This window comes from Odontesthes bonariensis, chromosome 19 (assembly GCF_027942865.1).
Source record: "Odontesthes bonariensis isolate fOdoBon6 chromosome 19, fOdoBon6.hap1, whole genome shotgun sequence".
Lineage (NCBI taxonomy): Eukaryota > Metazoa > Chordata > Actinopteri > Atheriniformes > Atherinopsidae > Odontesthes > Odontesthes bonariensis.
In genome coordinates this window covers 29,954,685-29,979,666 of record NC_134524.1, presented here as the reverse complement: position 1 = coordinate 29,979,666, position 24,982 = coordinate 29,954,685, and the positions used below count along the sequence as shown (strand labels likewise).

The 24,982-nt window shown below is 41.6% G+C and overlaps 1 protein-coding gene across 4 annotated transcripts in view; it reads right to left on the bottom strand.

The window, feature by feature from the left end:
• The window catches only part of pde5ab (phosphodiesterase 5A, cGMP-specific, b), a 163,305-nt gene that overhangs the window by 26,939 nt on the left and 111,384 nt on the right, over nucleotides 1–24,982 (bottom strand). For 3 of the 4 annotated variants that reach the window (XM_075451730.1, XM_075451731.1, XM_075451732.1), the window contains exons 13-14: nucleotides 12,716–12,862; nucleotides 2,427–2,552 (exon numbers count right to left, since the gene is read on the bottom strand). In XM_075451730.1, the coding sequence (XP_075307845.1) occupies nucleotides 2,427–2,552; nucleotides 12,716–12,862 (273 nt within the window). The remainder of the gene's footprint in view (nucleotides 1–2,426; nucleotides 2,553–12,715; nucleotides 12,863–24,982) is intronic. The other variant, XM_075451733.1, reaches the window with a different exon arrangement.

The window sequence follows — 24,982 nt, the reverse complement described above, 5'->3', positions numbered from 1 at the left end:
GCCACTAAAACTTTTCATATTTGTGTCAAAACTTTTAATTAATTGGTTGCAATGGGGGTGTGAAGAGTATTTCAAGCAATATGTAAAAAAATGTTCCAGAAAAAGATCCCCTACCCTGCCTTTAAAGGGACACTATGTAATATATTAAGTCATTTATTAGCTCAAATCAACATATTCATTCATAAATTAGTCCTCATTGGTGTAAAATTATCTCTGTCAAAAATCTCAATTATCCTCCTGAGTGAAGAATAACTTGTCTGTATCTACATAGAGCGGGCAAGCTCTATTGAGGCTGCCATGTCCTTCCGGTCTATGAAAAACGACATAAAGCACTTTGAATCGCGTTTTCCCCAACGCCAAAGCGGAAATTACGAAATTTTGACGTCACGTTTGCACGCAGGTATAAACAGAGCCAGTCTACGTCATTAGACTAGTGATGGGATTTTCGGCTCTTTTTCGATATGCAGCTCTAATGGCTCTTCTTACTGTGGAGAGCCGGCTCTTTCGGCTCCCAAACGGCTCCCCATATATATATTTTTACATTATTAATTCATTAATAGCTTAAACCTAATTTCAGAACATTTTGTTTCATTATTGACATTGTTAAGCACTTATGATGAGTAAAAATGCTGCATAACAATGCTTTATAAATAAAAGCTTTATTATAACCAATTAAATTAAAAAAACGACATGGGGAAAAAACTGCCGGCTCTGTGGCACTTGCAGAGCACTAGCGCAACAACAGGGAGGCGGAGAGATGGAGAGATACTGAAAGAAAAAAACCGGCTCCCAAATAGGATCCCAAAACGGCTCCCATTAGCCGCTTTCGGACTGTAGGAACCTTTGGCAGTTCTAATAACCTTTTAATCCGCGGGGCCGTTTTCTCCCGTGTTCGGACATACAGGAACTCGGGGCTTTCTCCCTTAGTTCCTATAACTATTTAGCTCCTTCTCCGAGGTCGGGTCTTTTCATGGTTCTATAGAACTAATCTAACGGAGGTGTGTTGGTTGGTAGCTACGGCCCATGTCATGCTGTCACGGCTGAAATGTTTCCTCTAGACACAGACACAACTGGCGGGTGTTTAATAAGTTAAACTTACACTGGTCTCATTTGTCTGCAGCCCTTTGCTCTCCTTTCTTCCTTCATGAAAAAGTATCTCCTGACTCTCTCTGTGAGCTTTTCCAGCCTCGATATTAGACGCCTGATGTGATTGTCCATGATTAATATCACCATCATGCAGACCATGAACACAGTGGCCTCCCCACTCTCCATATTAGCTTCTTGGTGGTGTTTTTTCTACTCTCCTTACTTTTACCGTTTTGTTTTGTGTTTGAATGTAGCGCTTAACGGCTAACGGCTAACGGCTAACACGTCACTGAAGCAGACGGCTGCGCGCGGCGCATCAGTCCCTATCAGGTCCCGACTCATGTGCGAATGCAGACTGAAACAGTTCCGCTGGGGAAGGATAGTTATCAGAACGAAATTCGAGGAGGGTAGTTCTGATAACTACTTTCTTAGAACGATCTGTCCGAAAGCGGCTATAGTGGAGCCGGTTCCTGTCGTTCACTTCAAAGAGCCGGATCGTTCGCGACCGACACATCACTACATTAGACATTCTCTGCTATAAACCAGCCTGAACGGCCTAAACTTTTGTTCGCAATGGGAGACCATAGTTATGCCACGGCATAGGATAAGGGATCCTCGTTGCCAAAAAAGCGAAAAAGAGAACTGAAAAGGCAACTTGACCGGCAAATCCACAAAAAGAGGGTAAACATCTGGGTCGCTTTTCCCGCTTTTACCGCCTGCCGTAGTTCAACAAGTTGCAACGCACATTTGAAAACGCGAGGCGCTAGAGAGCAAATTCATTCGACTTTGCAAAATAAAATTGCACCACTAGATGGGGGAAGAAATTACATAGTGTCCCTTTAAACTATAGGTTGTAATGCAAGAATATGTCACGTTCATGGGGTTTTCCCCATGTTTTTAGTTCTGTGTTTTATCATGTTTTAGGTCATGTCACGTCTTAGTTTTTAAGTTCATGTTTAGTTAAGTCTTGTCATGTTTTGCCATTGTTTTTTCCTCAGCCCCCATGTTCAGGTCATTAGTTTCATTCACTTCACCTGTTCATTGTCATCAGCTGCACTCACTCACCTTACTACCAAGTGAATTTCCTTGGTATAAACGTGTTTGATTTTTATTTTATTTTTTTACAATATAGAGCAACGACCTGAAATATATAGGAGACTGTTGGTACACCCCGTTTGCAGTTACAAACAAAAACAGTTTTCCTTTAGAGAAAGAATGATAAAACATAAATTATGTTGGTTTGGATGAAAATTAATCAATAATTTAAGTGTTTTTATAAAAAGCATAATTCAATGACCTAACCCTTCTTCCCACCCAAAGTAACAACTGCCTGTCCCTACCTGTAAGCGTCCTGACTTGAGGAGTGCAAACATGCACTGAGCTGTGTTGAATGCATGTCTCCAGTTGTGATAGGCCACATTCTTCCTGTAGTTCTTCTTAACACTAAGAATCCACTGACATAGACTCTACAGAGGAGAAAACATGCAGAAAAATATCAAATCTGAAGCGACCTACTAAAGCAAGAAGATAGTAACTTTTTTTTTCACTGCAGACATGAAACCAAGATATTTAATGTTCCAAAGAAGAAGTGAAACTTTTACTATTTCATAATGTTGCTTCCTCTCCATAACACTTAAACCTTTAACATCCTGCTGGCACATTTTTCAATGACTATACTTGATGCATACCTAAACCATGTCTGAAACTTGGTTTAGATCATTTTGGCAATACGAAAAGAAAGTATGTGTGAACTTTTTCAAAAGTTCAGACTTTTACCATAAACTGTCCCAAAATCAAACTGTATTGATTTTGATTATTATTGCTTCAAGGAAATTAAAAAATGTAAAGATACATTTTTCCTTTTCTTTTTTGTCAGTGTGGAAGTTAAACGGTTAAAATACATTCCGAGATTGAGTGATGAAGGATCCATCCATTTTCTATACCCGCTGAATCCATCAGTCAGGTCGCGCCTATCCCAGCGGTCATCGGGCGAGAGGCGGGGTGCACCCTGGACAGGCCGCCAGTCCATCACAGGGCCACACAGAGACACGACCACACACACTCACTCCAAGGGACAATTTTAGAGACACCAATTAACCTAACATGCATGTTTTTGGACAGTGGGAGGAAGCCAGAATACCTGGAGAGAACCCACGCATACACAGGGAGAACATGCAAACTCCACACAGAAAGGCCCCAGCTGGGAGTTGAACCTGGAACCTTCTTGCTGTGAGGCGACGGTGCTAACCACCACACCACCGTGCAGCCCTGTGATGAAGCATGTCAGATTTTGTCACTTTCTTCTTGCTTAAAAATCTTATATGCAACAGTATGGGATCATTATGGCTTTTTTCCTTTCTAAAATTTCTCCAACATTCTCTGTTGGGGAAAGGTCAGGACTGCTGTCAGACCCATCCAGTACCTGTACCTTCTTCCTCAGCTATGTCTTTGATACATGTGCAGAATGTGATTTCACACACTGTCTTGTCAACAAATCCATGTAAAAAAAAAAGTGGTCTTGAAGGTAGTATATGTTGCTATGAAATCTCAATGAACTTTTCTGCATTATTGCTGCCATCACACAAGTGGAAATTAGCTTTTCCAAGGGCACTGATACAACCCCATACCATCACAGAGCCTGTTCTTTTAGACTTGTTGCTGATAACTATTAACAAAGATCTTGAATACTGATTGGTCTGACCATAATACATTTCCACTGTGTGATGGTCCATCCCAAATTCCCTCAATCCAGAGAAGTCGATTTCTCCTCTGGAAAAGGTTAACAAAAGGCTTCTTTTTTTGCACATTAAAAGTTTGAAGTGGCATTTGTGAATGTAACACAGTGATCCCTCATCTATGTGGTTGCATCAGCTATAGATTAATGACAGCTCTTGATGTAGTGCCATCTGAAGAACCAGAGATCACAGGTGTCCAGCTAAGGCCTAAAACCTTCCCTTTTTATTTTGCTGACACTCCTCTAGATTTATTTGATGGTTAAACATATTCTGCACTGCAAAGGGAGAAATATACAAATCCTATCCAATCTTTCTTTGAGGAACATTGTTTTGAAACATTTCAGTGATTTTTCTCTAATTTTTTGACAAACTGGAGAGCCTCTACCCATCTTTGCTCTTCAATGACTCAGATTTTCATAGATACTGCTTTTGTACCAAATCGTGATTACAATCAACTGTTGACATCGCCTCTTTGAAATAACATCATCATTCTAATTGTTTTTAACCTCTTTACTAGATGTAAATTGCCCTGGCTTTTTTTTAGAATGTGCTGCAGGCCTGAAATACAGGAATGGGTTCACAATTTAAATTAAGTTGACAGGACAAATAATGAAATACAGTATTTGGGTTTACACTGCCTGCAACAAAAGAAAGAAAATTAAGTTTCCAAGTAAGAATCACCATTTCTTTTAAAATTTTCATTTTCAATTTCACCTACATTTTTTTTTTCCAATTTGTGGGTCTAATCAGTTCTAATCTGTGTGGCATCCACATTAGAAGTGATTGAAGCCACGTTCTGACATGTGCTGTATGACTGAAGAGAAAAAATTAATAAATAAATCACACTGTAAGTGGACGTGCAGTAGAGAAAAGCACTGGCTTAGACTTGGCACCCTGCCCACAAATCAGTGCTTTCTGTTTTGTTAAGATTGTGCTGCTCTACAGTGAAGGCAGTGAGTAAAACTAATTCTGTCTCAGGCACCATAAGAAGCCCCGGACCATTATTCAGCTAATCAAATTCCAGCTCATTTTCTCCATAGGGATCATTGTAATATGATCAGAGATCAGAATAAATGACTGTGCAGCATTTAATATACAGCAATAATAATTCAATAATAACATGTTGTGCAGGTTAGCTCCACCAGTGAGATGCTTGAGGGTGGCTGATGTGTCAGCTCTCAGTGTGAATGTTAAACTGACAGCCTGCTCTGCTGGAGGGCCCAAATCTGTTCAAATCAAAGCATTTCTTTGTGAAGCCTCTTTTCGCAGGCACTCCGGAGGTCAGCCACCAACATACAAGGACCTTTTCATAAGGAGAATGTGCTGAGGAGAAGAGCCAAACCCACCACCGATACTGGTGCCGAAGGGGAGCCTGGGGGTCCGACAGACAGTGGTAATGGAGGTGTTGTGTGTGTGTGTGTGTGTGTGTGTGTGTGTGTGTGTGAGTAAGAGACTTAAGGATGCAGGCAAACAGAAATATCAATTCAGTTGTAAATGCACTCGCGTTCCAAGACAAACGGCCACACTCACAATAGCATGGTCATAGAGAGGCACCCGACATTGAGTACATGTCTGTTATAGATGCTGGCCTTATTTTTTCCTGAGAGAGCTAATAGTAGTCATCGTTACTGCTGTTTACATCCCACCGGACGCTAACGTTAGTGCTGTGCTCTCTCTCCTGCTGAACGCCATAAATGAACAGCAGCGAGCACACCCTGATTATAGCTGGAGACTTTAATAAGACCAATTTAAAGACTGTACTCCCGAAGCTCCACCAACATGTCAAGTGCCTGACAAGAGGAGAAAACACACTTGACCATGTGTATTCGAACATCAAACATGGCTACAGAACCATGCCCCTCCCCTACCTCGGCAAGTCAGACCATCTCTCCCTGCTGCTCATCCCGGCATAAACCTCCCTCAGACGAAGATCCAGACCCACCACAAAGTCTGTAACAACTTGGCATGAGAACGTCCTCAGTGGAGGACTGTTTCCAAAACACAGACTGGGATTTATTTAAACACCAGGACCTGGAAACATATACAGGGACAGTTCTGAACTACATCAAGTTCTGTATGGGTACTGTGTCTGTGGACAAATACATCCGGGTTTTTCCAAACCAGAAACCCCCGATGACCAGCCAGGTCCACTCACTCCTCAAGGCCCGCAACACTGCCTTCAGGTCAGGTGACAGAGCTCTCTACAGCTCGAGTTGATCTGAAAAAAGGTGTCAAAAATGCCAAAGCGGACTACAACAAGAGGATAGAATCCCACCTCGCCAGCAACAGGCCACGGGAGGTGTGGCAGGGACAGGGATCACCAACTACAGAGGCTGGGATGTGGCACCAGGAGACCGGAGTGAGTTGCTGGCAGAGGAGCTCAACAGTTTCTTTGCTCGCTTGGAAACACAGCAGCGGCACTCCTCTGCTCCAGTCCTGCCCCCACCCCCATCAGGATCCACCACCCCCCCACTCACTGTAGAGGAGCACGATCTGAGGCGTGTGCTCCTGGCAGTGAGGAAGGCTGATACCACCCTATTGCCCTAACACCCGTAATCATGAAGTGCTTCGAGAGGCTGGTTCTCAAGCCCCCCCCCCCCTCCTGTATTGTCTCTACACCCATGACTGCAGTCCAGGCCACAAAAAGAATATCATCGTCAAATTTGCTGACAACACCACTGTGGTTGGACTGATTTCGAGGGGAGATGAGTCAGCCTATAGAGAGGAGGTGCAGAGGCTCTAAACCTGGTGTTCAGACGACAACCTGACACTGAACACAGCAAAAACAAAGGAGATCATCATGGACTTCAGGAGGAACAGAACCGAGCCGCGTCCCCTCTACATCAACAGCGAGCGTGTGGAGAGAGTCCACACGTTCAGGTTCCTGGGAGTCCAGATCTCTGAAGACCTCTCCTGGACACACAACACCACAGCTGTCATAAAGCTGTCACCACATACACGTTCTCGAGTCCTCAGGAGGAACAATCTGGACAGTAAGCTGCTGCTGGCCTTCTACCGCTCGTCCATCGAGAGCCTGCTGACGTACTATGTCTCCACCTGGTACGGGAGCTGCACTGAGGCAGACAGAGCGAGGCTTCAGAGGACAGTCAAAGCAACAGAGGATCGTTGGCTGTCCTCTCCCCTCCCTGATGGACATCTACTCCACCCGGTGCCTCAGCAGAGCTTGCAACATCACCAAGGACAGTTCACATCCCAGTTCTCAGCTGTTTGAGCTGTTGCCGTCTGAGCTACAGAAGCTTACAAGCAAGGACAAACAGACTGAGAAACAGTTTCTTTCCAAAAGCCATCAACACCCTGAACTCGCACATGTAAATAATATGTACAGCTACATACAAACTTCTGCTATTGTTCTCATTGAACACTGTGTGCAATACTTTTATACTTTTATACTTTTATTCTTACATTATTTTTTGCAAATCTGCACTTTTTATTTACTTGTTGTTTTAACTTTAATTGTTTTGCACTGAGCACAGGATAAGCTCTACAATTTCATTGCACATTGTATAATGACAATAAAGGGCATTCATTCATTCACGTCTAATGCGGCTGACGAGAAGCAGATTTGTTCTCTGTAGTTCATAAAACAGGAAGCTGACTTCCTCCTCTCTCATGACATGAAAACAGGATAGCAAAAGGTTTCATTGTTGTTAAGAGAGAATTCTGGACTGCTACAACTACCTTCATGGAAATGAGGCCAGAAGTGAGAATATTTTATTCATGGTTTGCTCTGATGTGTGTATGTAAGCCTTAATTTTTCTGTTAAAAAAAGAAGTCTCACTATAATCAGGCTTCTTCCCTCTGTCCAAAGACATACACGTTAGGTTGATTGGTGGCCCCAAATTGTGGGTGAGTGTGAGCGTGCACGGTTCTTTATCTCGTTTGTCTCTGTGGGGCCCTGTGATTACACTGGCCACCTGTCCAGGGTGTACCCGGCCTCTCGCCCAATGACAAATGGGATAGGCTCCAGGCCCCCATGACCCTAATAAAAGTAATTGATGGAAACAAAGCAGATAAAGGCTATAAGAAGATAGCAAAGTGTTTTCAGATAGCCATTTCCCTAATTCATGATGTAATTATAAAATGGCCCTTAACAGGAATGGAGGAGGTCAGGGTGAGGTCTAGAACAGGGGTGTCAAACTGGTCCATGAAAGGGCCGTGTGGGTGCAGGTTTTTGTTCCAACCCTGCGACAGCACAGCTGACTTGTTTCCTTCAATCAACTGAACTGGTAAGACCTTTAGTGCAGTTGATTGAATGAAACAAGTCAGCTGTGCTGTCGCAGGGTTGGAACAAAAACCTGCACCCACACGTCCCTTTCATGGACCAGTTTGACACCCCTGGTCTAGAAGAAAATTTACAGAGAGAACAGTTTGTTGAATTGCCGGAAAAGCATATCAAACCCTGTGTTTGACTGCAAAAGACCTTCGGGAAGAAAATAACTTTTGTATCACCGCAAAATGCCAAAGTATTGCAAATTTGGCTATATTTTTGCTATGTTGAAAACTGTTCTGTGGATCAATGAAGTCATGGTAGAACTTCTTTGTTACAGTGCTCTTCAGCAAGTGCCACATAAAGTAAAGTGAAGAAGAAAGTACACCTTAATTCAATTCTAAGGTTTTAGGCATCAGGATTTAAAAAAAAAATACAATCTGTTCCGGACTGGCGACCTGTCCAGGTTGTACCCCCTGATAGGCTCCAGCCCCCCCCGCGACCCGACCGACAGATTAAACGGGTATAGAAAATGAATGGATGTATGGATGGATAATCTGATCCTTACCAGGTCTTAAAATGAGGTAAAAACAACATTTAACAAACAACAATTTGACATATTACACCATGTTATTATTTATTTTACGAAGCTGTGTGAAAAACTCCAGTCCATCCTCACTGCTTCCATAGCAATTAAGAGATGCGTTCCAGTTGTACACGGATGTTGGATTTCCTAGATCCAAGTTAGACTTTTTAACCTGAACCCCATGTGAAGTCGGATAACTCAGAAAGTTGGATTAATCTTACCAGACCTACATAGAATTCATGCTATCTGCTATTCACGTAAACAGTAGTTACATGCTTTTTTTGTATATTTGTAAGGCTGGAATGGCGCTGGGAGTACTCAAACTTTGAGGGCGTATTGTTCCGAGTTCCAATTTCCAAGTTTCATTGTAAATGAATGCACCAAAGGGACGTCTGTCACTCCCCAGGGTCCTAAAGAGGAACGTGTTGCTGCAGATGAGTCAATGACGGAGCGGATGATTTCAATTCAAGAAAAAAAGAAACAAAATGAAGAAACAAAAGACAATCAGTGTTTTTGCCCAGCAATATGCTCAGGGTAATGAAAGGAGGAGAGATATTTTTGGGTCCTTCATTGAGTCTGCTTCTAGAAAATAAATTTGTTTGGCTGCACAATAGAGAATTCCTAATAGTACCACCAATGTCATTTAAAATGTGAGTTTCATTGACAGTATGCATACTTATTTTTATTTATAAAAATACATTGTGGTTTCCACTTCTGAGGTCACACACAAATGTTGAAAGATCCAGTTCCATCGTTATTTCCTTTACAAATATACATATTACTGTGGTCACCACTATGATTGAATGCATTGTGCATCGTTTCTGTCAAAAATATCGTCCTTGTCTCCTTGTTTCAAGCTGTTTTGTGTGAGCTAGAATTGGCCTGTGTGGCAAACGACTGGCTTTTCCGGTTTTCCTCATGAATATCCGCAACGTGACAATAAGGCACCTCTGATTGGTTTCTAAAAATAAAAATCGTCACGGGGCACACCCCCTAGACCCCAGCTGAGCTGTGCCACTGCCAGCCCGCAGCGTGCTATGTTTGAACTGTGCCCGGAGTTTCTTGCTGCACTGCAACGATTGGCAATCATTGCTGTGAATTTGTGAAAGTTGGCGGATAAAATCATGTCTTCATGTCTTCATGTATTCGCACTGCCTTACTCGCGCGAGTATTGCCGCGGGTGTAAATTGAATTTACTCGCCTTAAGTAAAAAACGAGCGAATAGCTCAAGGGGCTATCCATTTCATTCTCTCATCAACCATGGCTGATATAAGTACCATCGCGTCCTTGTACCTGCTGTGGCAGTCCGAGATTCGTCTGAAACGCACACGCCGTCATGTCTGGGTCAGTGACATCATCCGGTGGTGCATTCAGCTCGGATAATTTCACCGCCTTCTCCAGGAGTTGCGTCTGGATGACGGCCGCTTCCAGCGGTATTTCAGGCTCACCAGGACCCAGTTTGATGACCTGCTCGGGAGGATCGGTGCCGTGATCTCTCGGCAGGACACCAACTACAGGCGCTCTGCAGCTGAAATGGAGCTACGGTGCCGTGATCACCTGAAATCGGTGCCGTGATTTCAGGTTTATTTTTTTATTTTGCAAAATAAACCATGTGCAAAGTACATTAATTACAAAGTAAAGAGATGACCTGCACCAGATTGTAGTTTAGAAGCTAATTTCCATCTGCAGTCCCATCTGCATGTCACAGACACGACTCCATTTCAGCTGCGGAGCCCTGTCCATCAGATTAGCTGTGGCCATGCCATACAAGGCTATGGGCGAGGCTTAAGACCGAGTGACGAATCAAAGTTTCGCCTTCTCTCACGCGCTCATTTGTCTGTGTCTCTAAGTGGGTTGACCCTTCAATGACCAGTGCAGCCCAAGTAGATCGAATTACACTTTGGCGCAGCGCATACTCATATGACTTGTTGTGACCTACCACATTTTAAAATGAGTGACACAAAAGTGGTTTCCAGCGAAAGTTGGCCTTTAAATACAACGTATTTTGCGTAAAGCATGAGGTTTTGGTGGGTGATTGGTATTCCAGACAGTTTCATAATGTATGGCTGGTGTTAATCGGGTAGGCCTTTGTTTAACAATGTTCATTGTTGTTTATCCATGTTTTCAAATAATTCTACAATGGCTTTTTAGAGCAAACTATTGGCATAATTTCTATTTTACCCTGAAGGTCAAGCAAGAGGATCTGTATTTCTTTTATACAAGTGGGACCTCATCATGGATTCTTTACAGGAAGAAAAACATAGATCAACAAAAACACCACCTTTACTGTCTGGGGAACAATTATAATAATAGTAATTCTAAAAAAGTTGCTTGTCTTAAAGACATAAAGACCTGGATGACTTAGAACTGTCTGCTTCTAAATTCAGACAAAACTGAAGTCGTTATCTTTGGACCTGAGCGTTTCAGGGAGAAATTGTCTAGCTATATAGTTACTCTAGATGGTATTTCCTTGGCTTCTAGTTCTACAGTGAGGAACCTTGGAGTTATTTTTGACCAGAACTTATCATTTGACTCGCATATAAAACAGGTTTCTAGGACTGCCTTCTTTCACCTTCGTAATATTGTTAAAATCAGGAACATCCTGTCTCAGAGTGATGCAGAGAAACTAATTCATGCATTTGTTACTTCAAGATTGGACTACTGTAATTCTTTATTATTGGGCTGTCCCAGATATTCTCTGAAAAGCCTTCAGTTGATCCAAAATGCTGCAGCCAGAGTTTTGATGAGAACTAACAGGAGAGATCATATTTCTCCAGTTTTAGCTTCTCTTCATTGGCTCCCTGTTAAATTCAGAATAGAATTTAAGATTCTTCTCCTTACATATAAAGCTCTTAATGACCAAGCTCCATCATATCTTAAAGATCTCATTGTAAGATATTTTCCTAACAGAGCACTTCGCTCCCAAACTGCAGGTTTACTTGAGGTTCCCAGAGTTTCTAAAAGTAGAATGGGAGGCAGAGCCTTCAGTTATCAGGCCCCTCTATTGTGGAATAAGCTGCCAGTAAATGTCCGGGAAGCAGACACCCTTTCCACTTTTAAGACCAGGCTTAAAACTTTCCTTTTTTATAAAGCTTATAGTTAGGTCTGTTGAATCTGATAGTGTGTCTGCTAGTGTGTCTTGTTCTGCCTCCACCTCTGGCACCCTCTATACTTTCATTACCCCCTACCCAAACCAGGGTTTGAATCCCATTCCCGCCTATCTTACCTCTTTTATTTCTCCCCCTACCCGAACCAGGGTTTGCATCCCCACCCCGCTGTGACTGGTGTGCAGTTGGTGAGAGGCTGAGGTAGCTTGTGGCTGTAAAAAGATGGTTGTTGTGGTGTGAGGAGCAGATCTATATAGGGAGTATAGGGAATTACTCACTGAGTCTGGTCCTTTATTTTATTATTTATTTTTTCGTTAGCACAAGTTTCTTGTGTTTACCTTGAATAGGGATGGCTCAGGTAATCCTGAAACATCCCATAGTTAAGCTGCTATAGGCCTAGACTGCTGGGGGGCCTCATCTGTCACACCTTTCCTCACTTTACTCTCTTTATGTATATGTGATATTATTGTGGTCATTAACTCGTGTTTCCCTGTTCCAACAGATATCCTTTGAATGGTGTTACAGTGCCGCCGCCGCTGCGGCCCCCCCCTTTCTGTCTTCTCAAACCCCAGCTGGTCGAGGCGGATGGCCACCCTTCCTGAGTCTGGTTCTGCCAGAGGTTTCTTCCTGTTAAAAGGGAGTCGTTTCTCTCCACAGTCGCCTCAGGCACGCTCAGGACGGGAGATTGGACCGAAAAACAAAAAGTTTTCAGTGCAATCTGTTGGTTTTCTTAGCTAGGAAATTGTTTTTGAATTGGCTCTATATGAACGAATTGGATTATTTTATGAATTATGATTATTATTAATTAATTGAATTCCAATTGGCTTGAATTGGACTTACTATCTAAGTGCCTTGAGATGACATTTGTTGTATTTGGCGCTATATAAATAAAAATGAATTGAATTGAAATATAATGTGAATTCTTAATGGAGAGTGTTTTAAGTATTTCATAACGGGGCATTTGAGTTCTTACTGTGTGTTTCATCTGGAAGTTCTGGACCAGGTTGAGGTCAACAAACATGCGGACAGTAGCAAGCGTGGTTTCAGTGTCCAATAATTCAAAGTCGCTGAAGCTGAAGTCCAGGAGATGCAGTGACTGTGCTGATGGAACTGTGGCAACCTTCAAACACAAACAACACACATAAAAATAATAGGGAATTAAAAAGAGGCTGCAGATTCAGTGAGACAAATCTAAAAGTACATCTTTCTACAATTAAACTGGAATAATAACATCACTTTGTTGATTCTAATTCTGGTTTCTGTTGCTGTTACATAACACCTGAAACAACCCAGTTATGATCTTTTTATCTGTGCCGCACATTCTGCATGTAGTAGCCTCTTGGGTAGAATGTACCCGAAAAATTAAGTTTGTGTCCTAGATACCAAATGACACATCCTCTTTGTGGCACCCAGGAGGCCCTTTAATCAGTCTGTGCTGTTAGTTCAGCCACTTCGAAGAGAACGGAAGGGTGACTTTGTTAAGGCTGGGCGGAAAGCTTGGCAGCACAGCCAGAAAACAAGTTAGGTACAACAAATAAGCTACTTGACTAAATCATCTGACTGCAGGGAACTTTCTATCATCAATTACTGGATGTAAAAAATGTACAGTCTACTTTGTGCAAACAACTTTCAGCATCCATGAGAAAGCAAACACTAACCAGATGGAATGCAGCAACATTGCTGAAATCTGTCCAAAAAGGGTGAGACTTGAAAAAGGTTAAAACACACAGAGGTTTGCTAGTCTTGTTTAAAAAAAGAAAATGAAGACCAACAGTAAGCTAAGTATTTTAAATATCCATTACAGCTCTATGTCATGATCTATGTTTTGAGTTAAGTTTTTCCTGTATTTTGAGTTTTTCTAGTAGTTTTGTATTTTTATGATCTGTGGTTTGGTCATGTTTCCATTGTTTTTGTCTTTTGAGTTCCTAGTGTTTACAATAAACAAGAAAGCAATCACCCTGCAAACAGACAATGTACAAAAACAGTACTGAGGATAAAAAATAAGGGGGGCATGATATAAAATGTATTGTAATGTCTTATATATAGTGTACAGTGTAGACTATACAAATCTAGCGTACATTGTACACTATACAAATCTAGCGTGTACAATGTACACGCTAGATTTTAAGAGTGGAACTTGCACCTAATGAGTTTGTTTGCACACGTCGGTCAGAGAAATGTTTTGTTAGAAAATCGTCTGTAAATAAAGATAAAGGGATGTATGTTTACTTGCTAATGATTGCGGACTTGTGGATTATGGGGTAATGTGCAGGAACAGCTAACCCAAAAGCACTGTGAATTCACTAAATGCAATTAATTCAGTACGTTTATGTATTTTTCAGGCTGGAAAGTATTTCTTTGTAAGTGGTTTAGCAGTAAGATGATTGAACAACGTGTTATACAAAATAGAAAATAGCATTATAAAATGATCAGGTTTAGTTTGAATTTTGTTGTTTGGAGTTGAAGCTAATGTGAATATCTGTTCTTAATGGACAAATGGGAATGTTTGGATTTGTTAAAAGGATGTGGTTCATGTGGGACCTGTACCATTTGCACACACACACACAATCAGTCGCATGCTTGCAATGCAGTTACTCGTCCTGTGGTTTCGGGCCATCCGTATACACGGTTGTGTTAATGTGCTTGCTGCTGGTGTTGTTGCTGCTGCTTGTGCTTTTTTTTTTCTCTCTGTTTGTTTGCTTACAAGTGCAGCGCTCCTCGTGGTTCTCCACCTGGATTCCCCACAGAGGCCGTGGGATGTCTTGTGTTGGGTTTCTCCAGGTGTAGCGGCTGGCTGTCTGGTTTGCAATTTTTTTCTTTGATTTGTTTTCTATTTCTTTACTCTCCCTCTTTCCCTGTCCCCCTGTCAGGTTCAGCACGACTACATGTGAGGTATTGTAACAAAAATAAATAAATAAGCAGTACTTGGGGAAACAAGGGGAGCTTTACATTCATAAAGCCTCCCTTGGCAAAGCAAATGTGTTTGGCATAAAACAGTATTCAGATTACAATTCTGCTGCTATAATGGTGGACAGGACAAGGGGGAAAAAAAGAAAAGAAAAGATGCAACAAAAATACAACAACGTAAGGCAATATATTTGCACTACTTGAAATGAGATGTCAAAGAGATGTCACAGTGTAGAGCTTACAATGCTGTAGAGAGGTTTGTGAGGCAATTAAAGCATCATCCATCCATTTTATATATATCTACTAAATCCAATTTAGGAGATGAGGCTGAAGTCTATCCAAGCTGCCATTGGGAAAGAGGCAGGGTACACCCTGAACAGGTCACCAGTCCATCACAGAGCCACACAGAGACAAACAACCATGCAGAGTCACACTCACTAGGGTCATTCTAGAGACCAATTAACCTAAGATACATGTTTTTGGACAGTGGGAGGAAGCCAGAGTACCCAGAGAGAACCCATACATACACAGGGAGGACATGCAAACTCTACACAGAAAGGCCCCAGCCAAGAACCCTCTTGCTGTGAGTCAACAGTCCTAACCATCACACTACCATGCAGTCCTTAATTAGAGCAAACATTGCTATGTACAGCTGCGAGAGGACACTCAAGGCTTCATCTTCCTCCAGAGTTTGCGGAGTTGTTCAGAAGCGACATCGAGGATGAAAAATTCAATGGATTCGGTGATCTGGAATGAGATCGGGAGCTTGGTGAACTTGCTTACCAGTAACTTGCTTGTTGGACTCACTGGCTTGTTATGTTAATCCAGCCTCCCAGGTATGTTCTTTATGCTATTGTGTAGCTGAATAACTTGCGAACAACACTATGAAAGATGTGTGCATTCTGCTTATCACGGAGACCTGGCTTCATCAGTCCATTCCGGAGTCTATCATTGAGCCAGCAGGCTACACTACACAGCACCATGACAGAACAGTAGTCTCCGGTAAGAGCAGAGGACGGGGACTCTGTGTGTATGTGAACAACAGCTGGTGTATCAACACAGTGACTGTAGACAGTCACTGCTCTCCAGATTTAGAATATCTGACTGTTGAATGCACGCCCTTTTATCTCCAAAGGGAATTTACTGTAGTCATGACAACAGCTGTTTACATCCCACCAAATGCTAATGCTAGCTCAGTTATCGGACTTTTTTGCATGCAAGCATTAGTAATAAGCAGAGCACGTATCCGGATGCTGTGAATGTCATAACAGGGAACTTACGGACTTAAAGGCAGCACGCCCTAAATTCCACCATTTTTTTTTTCTTGATTTATTGTCATGTGTACATATGTACACACGAAATTTGTCCTCCGCTTTTAACCCATCCAGGTTGGCACCTGTTTGACACACATGCACATGCACAGGGTCACACAATTGGAGACAGATGCCAACCTGGAGCGGTGGGCAGCCATGAAGCAGCCAGAAGGCGCCCGGGGAGCATGGGGGTACGGTGCCTTGCTCAAGGGTACCTCAGCCGTGACAAGGAGGTGGACTGACACCCCTCCAGCTATCAGTTCCACCAATCTTTTTCCGAGTGGCGAGAGTGGGAATCGAACCACCAACCTTCCGGTTATTGGATGACCGACTCTAACCACTGAGCCACAGCCGTGTGCTAGAAGGGAAGATAACACGCTGGACAAGGTATACTCTAACATCAAACTGCACAGTGGCTCAGAGAAAAGCGCTCCAGGGGGTCATCAACACTGCCCAAAAGATTTTGCTCCCCTCTCCCCACACTGGAAGAACAACACAGTTGCTGTTGTCTAAAAAAAACCGGAACATTACAAAAGACACCCACCATCCTGGTCACCCTGTTTGAACTGTTGCCTTCAGGCAGATGGTACAGATCAATTAACACAAGGACAAATAGACTCAAACATGGTCTCTATCCAACTGCAATAACCACCCTCAATGCTGCAAAAAAATAATAATAATGATCAAATCAAATCAAATTTATTTATATAGCACATTTCATGTACAAACAGTTCAAAGTGCTTTACATAAAATAAAAGCATTGCAGCAGGGAGTGCAAGAAGCATTAAAAATACATAAAAGAATATAAAAAGAAACAAATAAAATCATTTAAATGAATTTAAAAACAGGCAACAGTCTAGATAAGTTAAAAGATATTTCATGCATAGACACATGAGAACAGAAATGTCTTTAACCTGGATTTAAAAATGTCTACATTTGGTGAAAGTTTAATCTCCACTGGCAGTTTGTTCCACTTGTTAGCAGCATAACAGCTAAATGCTGCTTCTCCATGTTTAGTCTGGACTCTGGACTGGACCAGCTGACCTGAGTCCTTGGATCTAAGAGCTCTGCTAGGTTTATATTCTCTGAACATATCACAGATGTATTTTGTATTTTATGTGTTCAGATCTCTTAGTCCGGGTTAAAACTCTAGCAGCAGCGTTCTGGATGAGCTGCAGATGTTTAATGCTCTTTTTGAGAAGTCCAGTTAAAAGAGCATTACAGTAATCGAGTCTACTGGAGATGAATGCATGGATGAGTTTCTCCTGGTCTTTTTGGGAGAGGAAACCTTTAATTCTGTTGATGTTTCTGAGATGGTAAAAAGCTGCCTTGGTGACAGCTTTGATGTGGCTGCTGAAAGTCAGATCTGAGTCTATCAACACTCCGAGGTTACGAACCTGGTCAGTGATTGTAAGGTTCCGAGTCTCAAGATATTTACCAACGCTGACCCTCTTCTCTTTGCTACCAAACAGAATGATCTCAGTTTTGTCTTCATTTAATTGTAGAAAATTCTCTCTCATCCAGGTGTTTACTTCCTCCAGACACTGACACAGTACATCTGCTGGGCTGCAGTCGTCCGGTGACAGAGACACATAAAGTTGTGTATCGTCTGCATAACTGTGATAATTGATGTTAAAGTTCTGCAATATCTGACCCAAAGGGAGCATATACAAGTTAAACAGAAGAGGTCCAAGAATTGACCCCTGGGGGACTCCACAAGTCATGGCCACTCGCTCAGATTCATAGCTGCCAATTGTAACAAAATAACTCCGGCCTTCTAAGTAGGACCTGAACCAGTTAAGGACCGCTCCAGAAAGTCCAACCCAGTTTTCCAGCCTGTGCAACAGGATTCTGTGATCTACAGTATCAAATGCAGCGCTGAGGTCCAACAGGACCAGGACTGAAACATTACCAGAATCAGTATTCAACCTGATGTCGTTTAACACTTTGACCAGAGCTGTTTCAGTGCTGTGATGACGTCTGAAGCCTGATTGAAAGTTATCAAGACTTCCACTTTCATTCAGAAAGTCGTTGAGCTGGTTAAATACAACTTTCTCAATAATCTTAGATATAAAAGAGAGATTAGAGACAGGTCTGTAGTTGTTCATCATAGAGGCGTCTAGAGTTCTCTTCTTTAGGAGTGGCTTAATGGCAGCTGTCTTTAGTGACTTGGGAAAAATGCCTGATGCCAGTGAGCTGTTAACTATTTGTAGGAGATCACTTTCTACTGAGGTAAAAAAAGTTTTTAAAAAGTCGGATGGTATTATGTCCAGAGAACAAGTTGTTGATTTCAGATGCCGAACTGTTTCCTCTAGGATTTTTAAATTAACAATATTAAATTGTGACATAACGTCAGAGTTATTTCTAGGTTTTAGACACAGATTAGTTTTCTTGTTTGTCTGTGTTGCGTGAATGTTTTGTCTAATTGTTTTGATTTTTTGGCTAAAAAAGTTGGCAAATTCGTTGCATTTCTCAGTGGAAAGGAGGTCTGGGTTTGACTGTTTAGGAGGATTTGTGAGTTTTTCAACCATAGCAAACAGAGTTCGAGAATTGTTGACATTCTTATTAATCATTTCAGATAAATGCAGCTGTCTGGCCTTGCACAGCTCATTGTTATAACTACGCAGGCTTTGTTTGTACAGCTCATAGTAAATCTGAAGCTTTGTTTTCCTCCATTTACGTTCAGCTTTCCTGCATTCTCTTTTCAGGTCTTTGACCGTAGTGGTGTTTCTCCATGGTGTTTTCTGTTTGATCAAGGTGCTCTTGATTCTTATCGGTGCAACAGCTTCCATTACATTAAAAATTTTCAAGTTAAAATGATCCAGCTGTCCTTCAACCGACTCTGCGCTCATTGTTGGTAACATAGCTATGGCCTCCCTAAACTGAGCACTTGTTTTCTCATTGATGTACCTCTTCTTAACTGAGAAGCTGGTTGTTTGAACATTCTGAGTAATATGTAAATCAAATAAAATACAAAAATGTTCAGACAAGGCCAAATCAATAACCACAACAGAAGAAATATCAACACCTTTAGAAATGACCAGGTCCAGAATGTGACCTCGAAGGTGGGTAGGTTCTGTTACATGTTGCCACAAACCAAACATGTCCAGCACAGAAGAAAATTCTTTGGCATTACCATCCGTCATATTATCTATGTGAATGTTAAAATCCCCGGTCAAGATGAAATGGTTAAAATCAGTCGAAATAACAGACAATAATTCAGAAAAATCATCAATAAAACTTGCACAGTATCCTGGAGATCTGTAAATGATTAAGAACAGGATTTTAGGAACACCCTTTAAAATAAAACTCAGATATTCAAAAGAAGTGAAATCACCAAATGAGATCTCTTTACACTGGAATGTATCTTTAAATAAAGCAGCTTCACCCCCACCTTTCCTCCCATTTCGGCATTTATCCATAAAACTAAAGTTTGGGGGAGCTGCTTCATTAAGAACAGTAGCACTTGTGCTCTCTGTTAACCATGTTTCTGTCAGAAAAAGAAAATCTAAATTGTGTGAAATTATGAAATCATTAACTAACAGTGACTTATTGGACAGAGATCTAATATTAAGTAAGGCTAGCTTTGTGGAGTTTACACTGGTCTCTGTTGTATTCTGAGTTGTACGTGGTACCGTTAACAGATTAGATAGATTCACCCTGGAAGTTGACTGTTTTCGATTCCTTCTTTTACTAACTAAAACAGGAAGCTTATTGGGTCCCAGCTTGTTCTCAGAACAGCTGTCAGAAGTCGGACTTCCATTGCAGGGACCCTGAACACATCATGGCATGGTATCTTTGGTTTGAACAGTGCTATCTTTGTTTTGAACTCTGGATGTTGTGCTGCTCCTTGAACACCCTGCACATCCCCTTGTACCCTGCTCTTCCAGAACAGATGATGTAAGAAGAGGAGGAGGGGGTGCCCTGCGTTTCTCGGTTGATGGTGGTCGCTGGAGTCCTGGCTGGGATAGAGACATCCTTTGGAGACCTTGGGTGATGTGGAGTAAAGGGTCTGGTGAGGAGGGAGGGCTGGGGGTTGTTTGCCTCGCTGCTGTGTCCTTCAGTCTAATCTGTACAGTCATGTTTGGGTTTGCCGTCCCAACAGCATGACGTAAATGTGCACCAAGTAATCTGCATCCAGTTCGATTGGGATGCACGCCATCAGCTCTGAAACGCTCCTTACAGTTCCAAAAGATATTAAAGTTATCAATGAACTTAATCCCATGGGCGATGCATGCATTTGACAACCATGTGTTTAGGCCAAGAAGTCTGCTGAAAAGTTCAATTCCTTTATCCACAGTAGGAATGGGGCCTGAAATGGAGACCCGGTGTGCTCCATAGTGACACAGTCTCTCCAACAGCAGAGAAAAATCCTTCTTCAGGATCTCAGAGCCAGTCTTCCTTCTCAGAATATCAAAAGACCCTGTATGGACAATGATCCTCATGCCATCTGGATGAGTAGACAGAATGGTCGGCAAAATATCTATCAGTTCCCTGACTGATGTATCAGAAAAAGTTATATTTTCCGTCTTTGCCATTCTGACATGCTGTGTTATAGAGTCCCCGATTAGAATGGTGTCTATTCCTTTTTGCGTGGAGGTGTCGATCGCTTCTGTAGTCCTCACCTTGGTTGTGGGATTTGGGCTTCTCCTGATGATCTGGTTAGCCCTTGGCTGAGGTTTGGGGCCATTTCTCTTGTTTCTCTTCATGTTTGGGTTACATTCATCATCACACACTCTATTTGGAGTCAACGGATCGTATCTATTATGCAATAGAACTTCAGGTGGCGGAGTGAGTGCTGGAGATTTAGGTTTCGTGCTGGATTTACCTCTGCGACGGACAACATGAGACCAGATCCTGGCTGGGGTTGATGATTTGGGTTTGGCACCAACACTGTTCCAGTGGGAGATGTCAGTCGGACCGTCCGGTTTGGAAGCTAGACCAGATATTCCAGTGTCATTTGAACAGATCCAGGGAAGTGTGTCAGCCAGGGCTGCAGTGTGAGATTCCACATCAGCTGTGATCCCGTGTAGAAATATCTGAGTTAAGGCTGAGTTATACTTCTTTTAACTGCCCTTGCGCTTGCGTCTTGCGCGTATGTTAATGGCTCGAGACGTTTATACTTAATTTTGCTTTGTCGGCGCTTGCGTGTGCTGCGTGGCGATTCACCGCCAGTACAGTAGGTGGAGTAGCGGGTTTTTTCAATGACAAGCCTACTATGATGAAAGCAAATTCACCGCCAGGACCTCTTCGAGTGGATTCATGCTTCTTCTTCTTGTAAATAGCCGGTATTTTGTCAGATTTTCAACACCTTGGGGGTCTAAACGACTACTTTCTCGCCTGAAAATGTTTCAAATGTTGCTAAAGTTATATATTTACAGAGTTTATAGCTTAAGGGAAATCAGCTTTTCAGGCTGGCTGATTTGGGCTCGGACAGGAGTGAAGTGCACTGTGTGTAAACGCTCTGCATACTGTCAGATCGATGAGTATGCCGTTTTCAAGTAGTAGGCGGTTTCGAACACAGCCAGTGGCTTGTGCTTGCGTCTTGCGTAAAGTTTAGAAAATTGAGGTGACACACGCAAGCACGCAAGGGGGGGCTTGCAACCGCGCAAGGGCTTGCGTTGCGTCTTGCGTTACCGACTATAAACCAGGCTTTAGTCCTTTGTCACATGAAGGCTCCACAGCCTGCGCAGGAGCTATCATAGAGTCAATAAATTCCTCGTCGTTTTATAAACAGCATGTAACTCACCGGCTGGTTGTAGGCTCGCGCATGTGAAAGCCCAAAAGAGTCGATGGACGATAATCCCATATACAAAACAATTATTTTCTCTAGAAAAACTGCGTTCAAGTATTTAAAACATTACAACAATACATGCCCAGTAATATTGTTGTAATGTTTTAAATACTTTTACATGCTGTTTATAAAGTTGTTTTGTAACGTCCCCATGCCAGTAATGTGAGAACCATGCATATGGTTTTGATGGTAAGGCTTGTGACTTTATTGTCGGATGGTTTATAAAGTGGTGTGACGTTTCTGCTGTGTGCAAGTTGTTGTTTTACGTGGAAGGGTTAGCAGTTGCCCCTTAGCCACCACGTGGCATGACACGCTGTGCGAACAGCGCGATCTCCACACAGGGAGCGCAGATTTGCACCTCTCTGTGTCCTACTATCAGTATTTGACAACCTCTAGCAATGGAAACGCGCTTCAAATGCCCCGGAGTTCCCCTTTAAGTGTGAAAGTTCATATGAATGTCAATTTGACTGGATAAAAAGATTAGAAATAGGCAGAAGGTTATTTAATTAATTTGATTGAATTCATGTTTATTTAAATATAATTTTGTAACCTTTTGTTAGGAGCGATTTTTCTGTTACTGTCGCTTTAAGAAAACAGGTATTTAGCACACACAGGCTTTTGGAGGCAGTTGAGGCTTAATTAAAGACTGAGCGATACAGTACATAAGTTAAGTTAACCTGGTTTAAAGCTTCAGCTTCCACAATATCTAAATTTATAGACCAAACACATGTTGGTTTTTTGGAAACCTTGCATACATGAATGAAATACTGTATGTCCACTGTGTGATGAAAAAAATAAATTGTGTCATCAAAACACAAACTGCCTCTTAATTTAGAGTAACTAAAGCAAAATAGATTATAGTTACTTACTTTATGGTCCGTGTAACGCTTTGCAGTGCTTTGATCCATTTTTAGAATTCACATGAAAAAGATGAAAATTGGGTTCAAAACTTCAATTTTCAATTTTCCAGACAACTCAGAAAACAGATAATTGATGTTGTTTGTTCATTTCATTGTAATTTGTCGGTTAATATTCCAATTTTCAATTTCTGCGTCGTGGTTGGACTGAACCATGCACGCGGGGGCCGGGGGGATGTCTTGGCTCGAGTAGCGCCAGATGTGTTTTGTAGAGATAGGCCTACAAATGGATGGCAAGTCAGCTTGAGACGTACAGATCTGACAGAACGACTGGCTCAGCTGTAGGCCAACCTGCAAACTTTCTAATAGGCTACAGTACCCTATTAAGTTGCGGCATGATTTAATATTGTCACATGTTTTACGCCCTTCGCACTATCAATACTGCACTATCAGTAAAGAAACAGTGATGCTGAGTGTTGCCTATGCCACTTAGGCTATATTTGGGCACGAATAGCCTACATTTTGTTAAACGGTCAGTATGAGTAGCTTATTTAATTAGGTTAATACTAAGTGTGTAAACCCTCTGCGTAAACACACTGGCCTAGGACAATATCCTAAGTTTTATTTTAGTACATTCACTGCACGAAGATGATTGCCTACAAAGACGCAGATGTAGGCTACATTAAGAATGTGACAGGAATAAGTTCGTGAATGACCTCTGCAAAGCAGACATCAGCTGAACCGAAACGTTGCATGGGTTACAGCGCAACTGCCCCCGGGGGTCCATGTTTTGCAGTGATTTGCTCCATTTTTAGAATTCACCTGAAGTCAGGCTCCCGTTCCCGCAACGTTATCATAACGTGCCATTTTCTGAGAAAAATATAAATAATAAACACGTAATGTGCATTGAGCAGGAATCAAACCCCGGTCACCCGAGCCGCACGCAGATGCGCTACCACTAGCGCTAACACATGCGTCTTACATGTAAAAAAAAAACTAAAAAAAACATAGCCCTATCTCTGATACATAAGTAATTGTGAGTCACAAAGTTAAGCCTAAATCTATTATCATAGACAGTGCACAGTGACATGGCCATTGCAGTACCATTAGAGTACCATTTGGACATATAGCCTGCCTACCTTGGCCATAACATAGGCCTACATAATATTGCCTGCCAAAACAAAAATTACAAAGAATACATCAACAAATTTTACTTTAGTTTCAGTTGATATTTTGTTTTGTTTTTTCATCGTGTTTGATCACCGACTGAATAAAAATAACGCTATTTATCTATTTACGGACTAGTTTCAAAATTGAAAATTGAAGTTTTGAACCCAATTTTCATCTTTTTCATGTGAATTCTAAAAATGGATCAAAGCACTGCAAAGCGTTACACGGACCCTTTATATTTGACCAAATGAGCAGTCAGTGTAATAATAGATACTGAGAAATAATTAGAAAATGTAGATCATAATATGTTTTACTTGTTAATTTCTAAAATGTCATACTTGAAAAAGACTCGAATAATTCAAAAACAACTTTGAAAAGTGTTTTCTTGACTGGATTCTTTTGAAAATTCTTTTTCGAAAAAGTATTTATTAACAATATTTGCACTATCTTTGTTTTATATATATATATATATATATATATATATATATATATATATATATAAAAAAAAAAAGAATATGTTTTTTTTTTTAGTAAGTGAGTCCTCATCGCGTTGTTAGAACCATGGTAAGCTAGCTTCATCTCGCATAATGTTCATTCGACTTTGTTATCGAACGGGCGGCTGTAGCGGAGAGCAGTCGCCCAACAATCAGAAGGTTGGTGGTTCAACTCCAGCTTCCCCAGGCTACATGTCAAAGTGTCTTTGGGCAAGACACTGAACCCCACGTTGCCTACCAATTGCATCTATTGGTGTGTGAATGGATAGGAATCACATAATTATGCACAGACTAAGACTATGAGTATGCTGTGTGGGTGAATGTGGCATGTCGTGTTAGGAGCGTTTTGAGTGGTCACTTAGACTAGAAAAAAAACGCTATACAATTACAGTCCATTTACCATTTGTCCAGTAAAATATTGCCTGCTTCGTTTCTTTTTTTATCATTGCAGACATCTTGTGTCTGCTATAGGTGCCAAACAGTGCCATAAACATTAATTCTGCGTCTCTGCAGAGTGAACATAAGTCTCCTCCTGCCCCAAACAAAAATTAGTTGAATCTTCAAAAAAGTAGGTGGTGCCTTTCTGACTACTCGACTAATCAATTAGTCGTGCACATCCCTATTAAAAATACTTCTTGTTTTGTTCACTAGTTTTTGGAGACTTCTGTAAAATTTTCTGAAATTTTGCAACATATTTTTTTACAT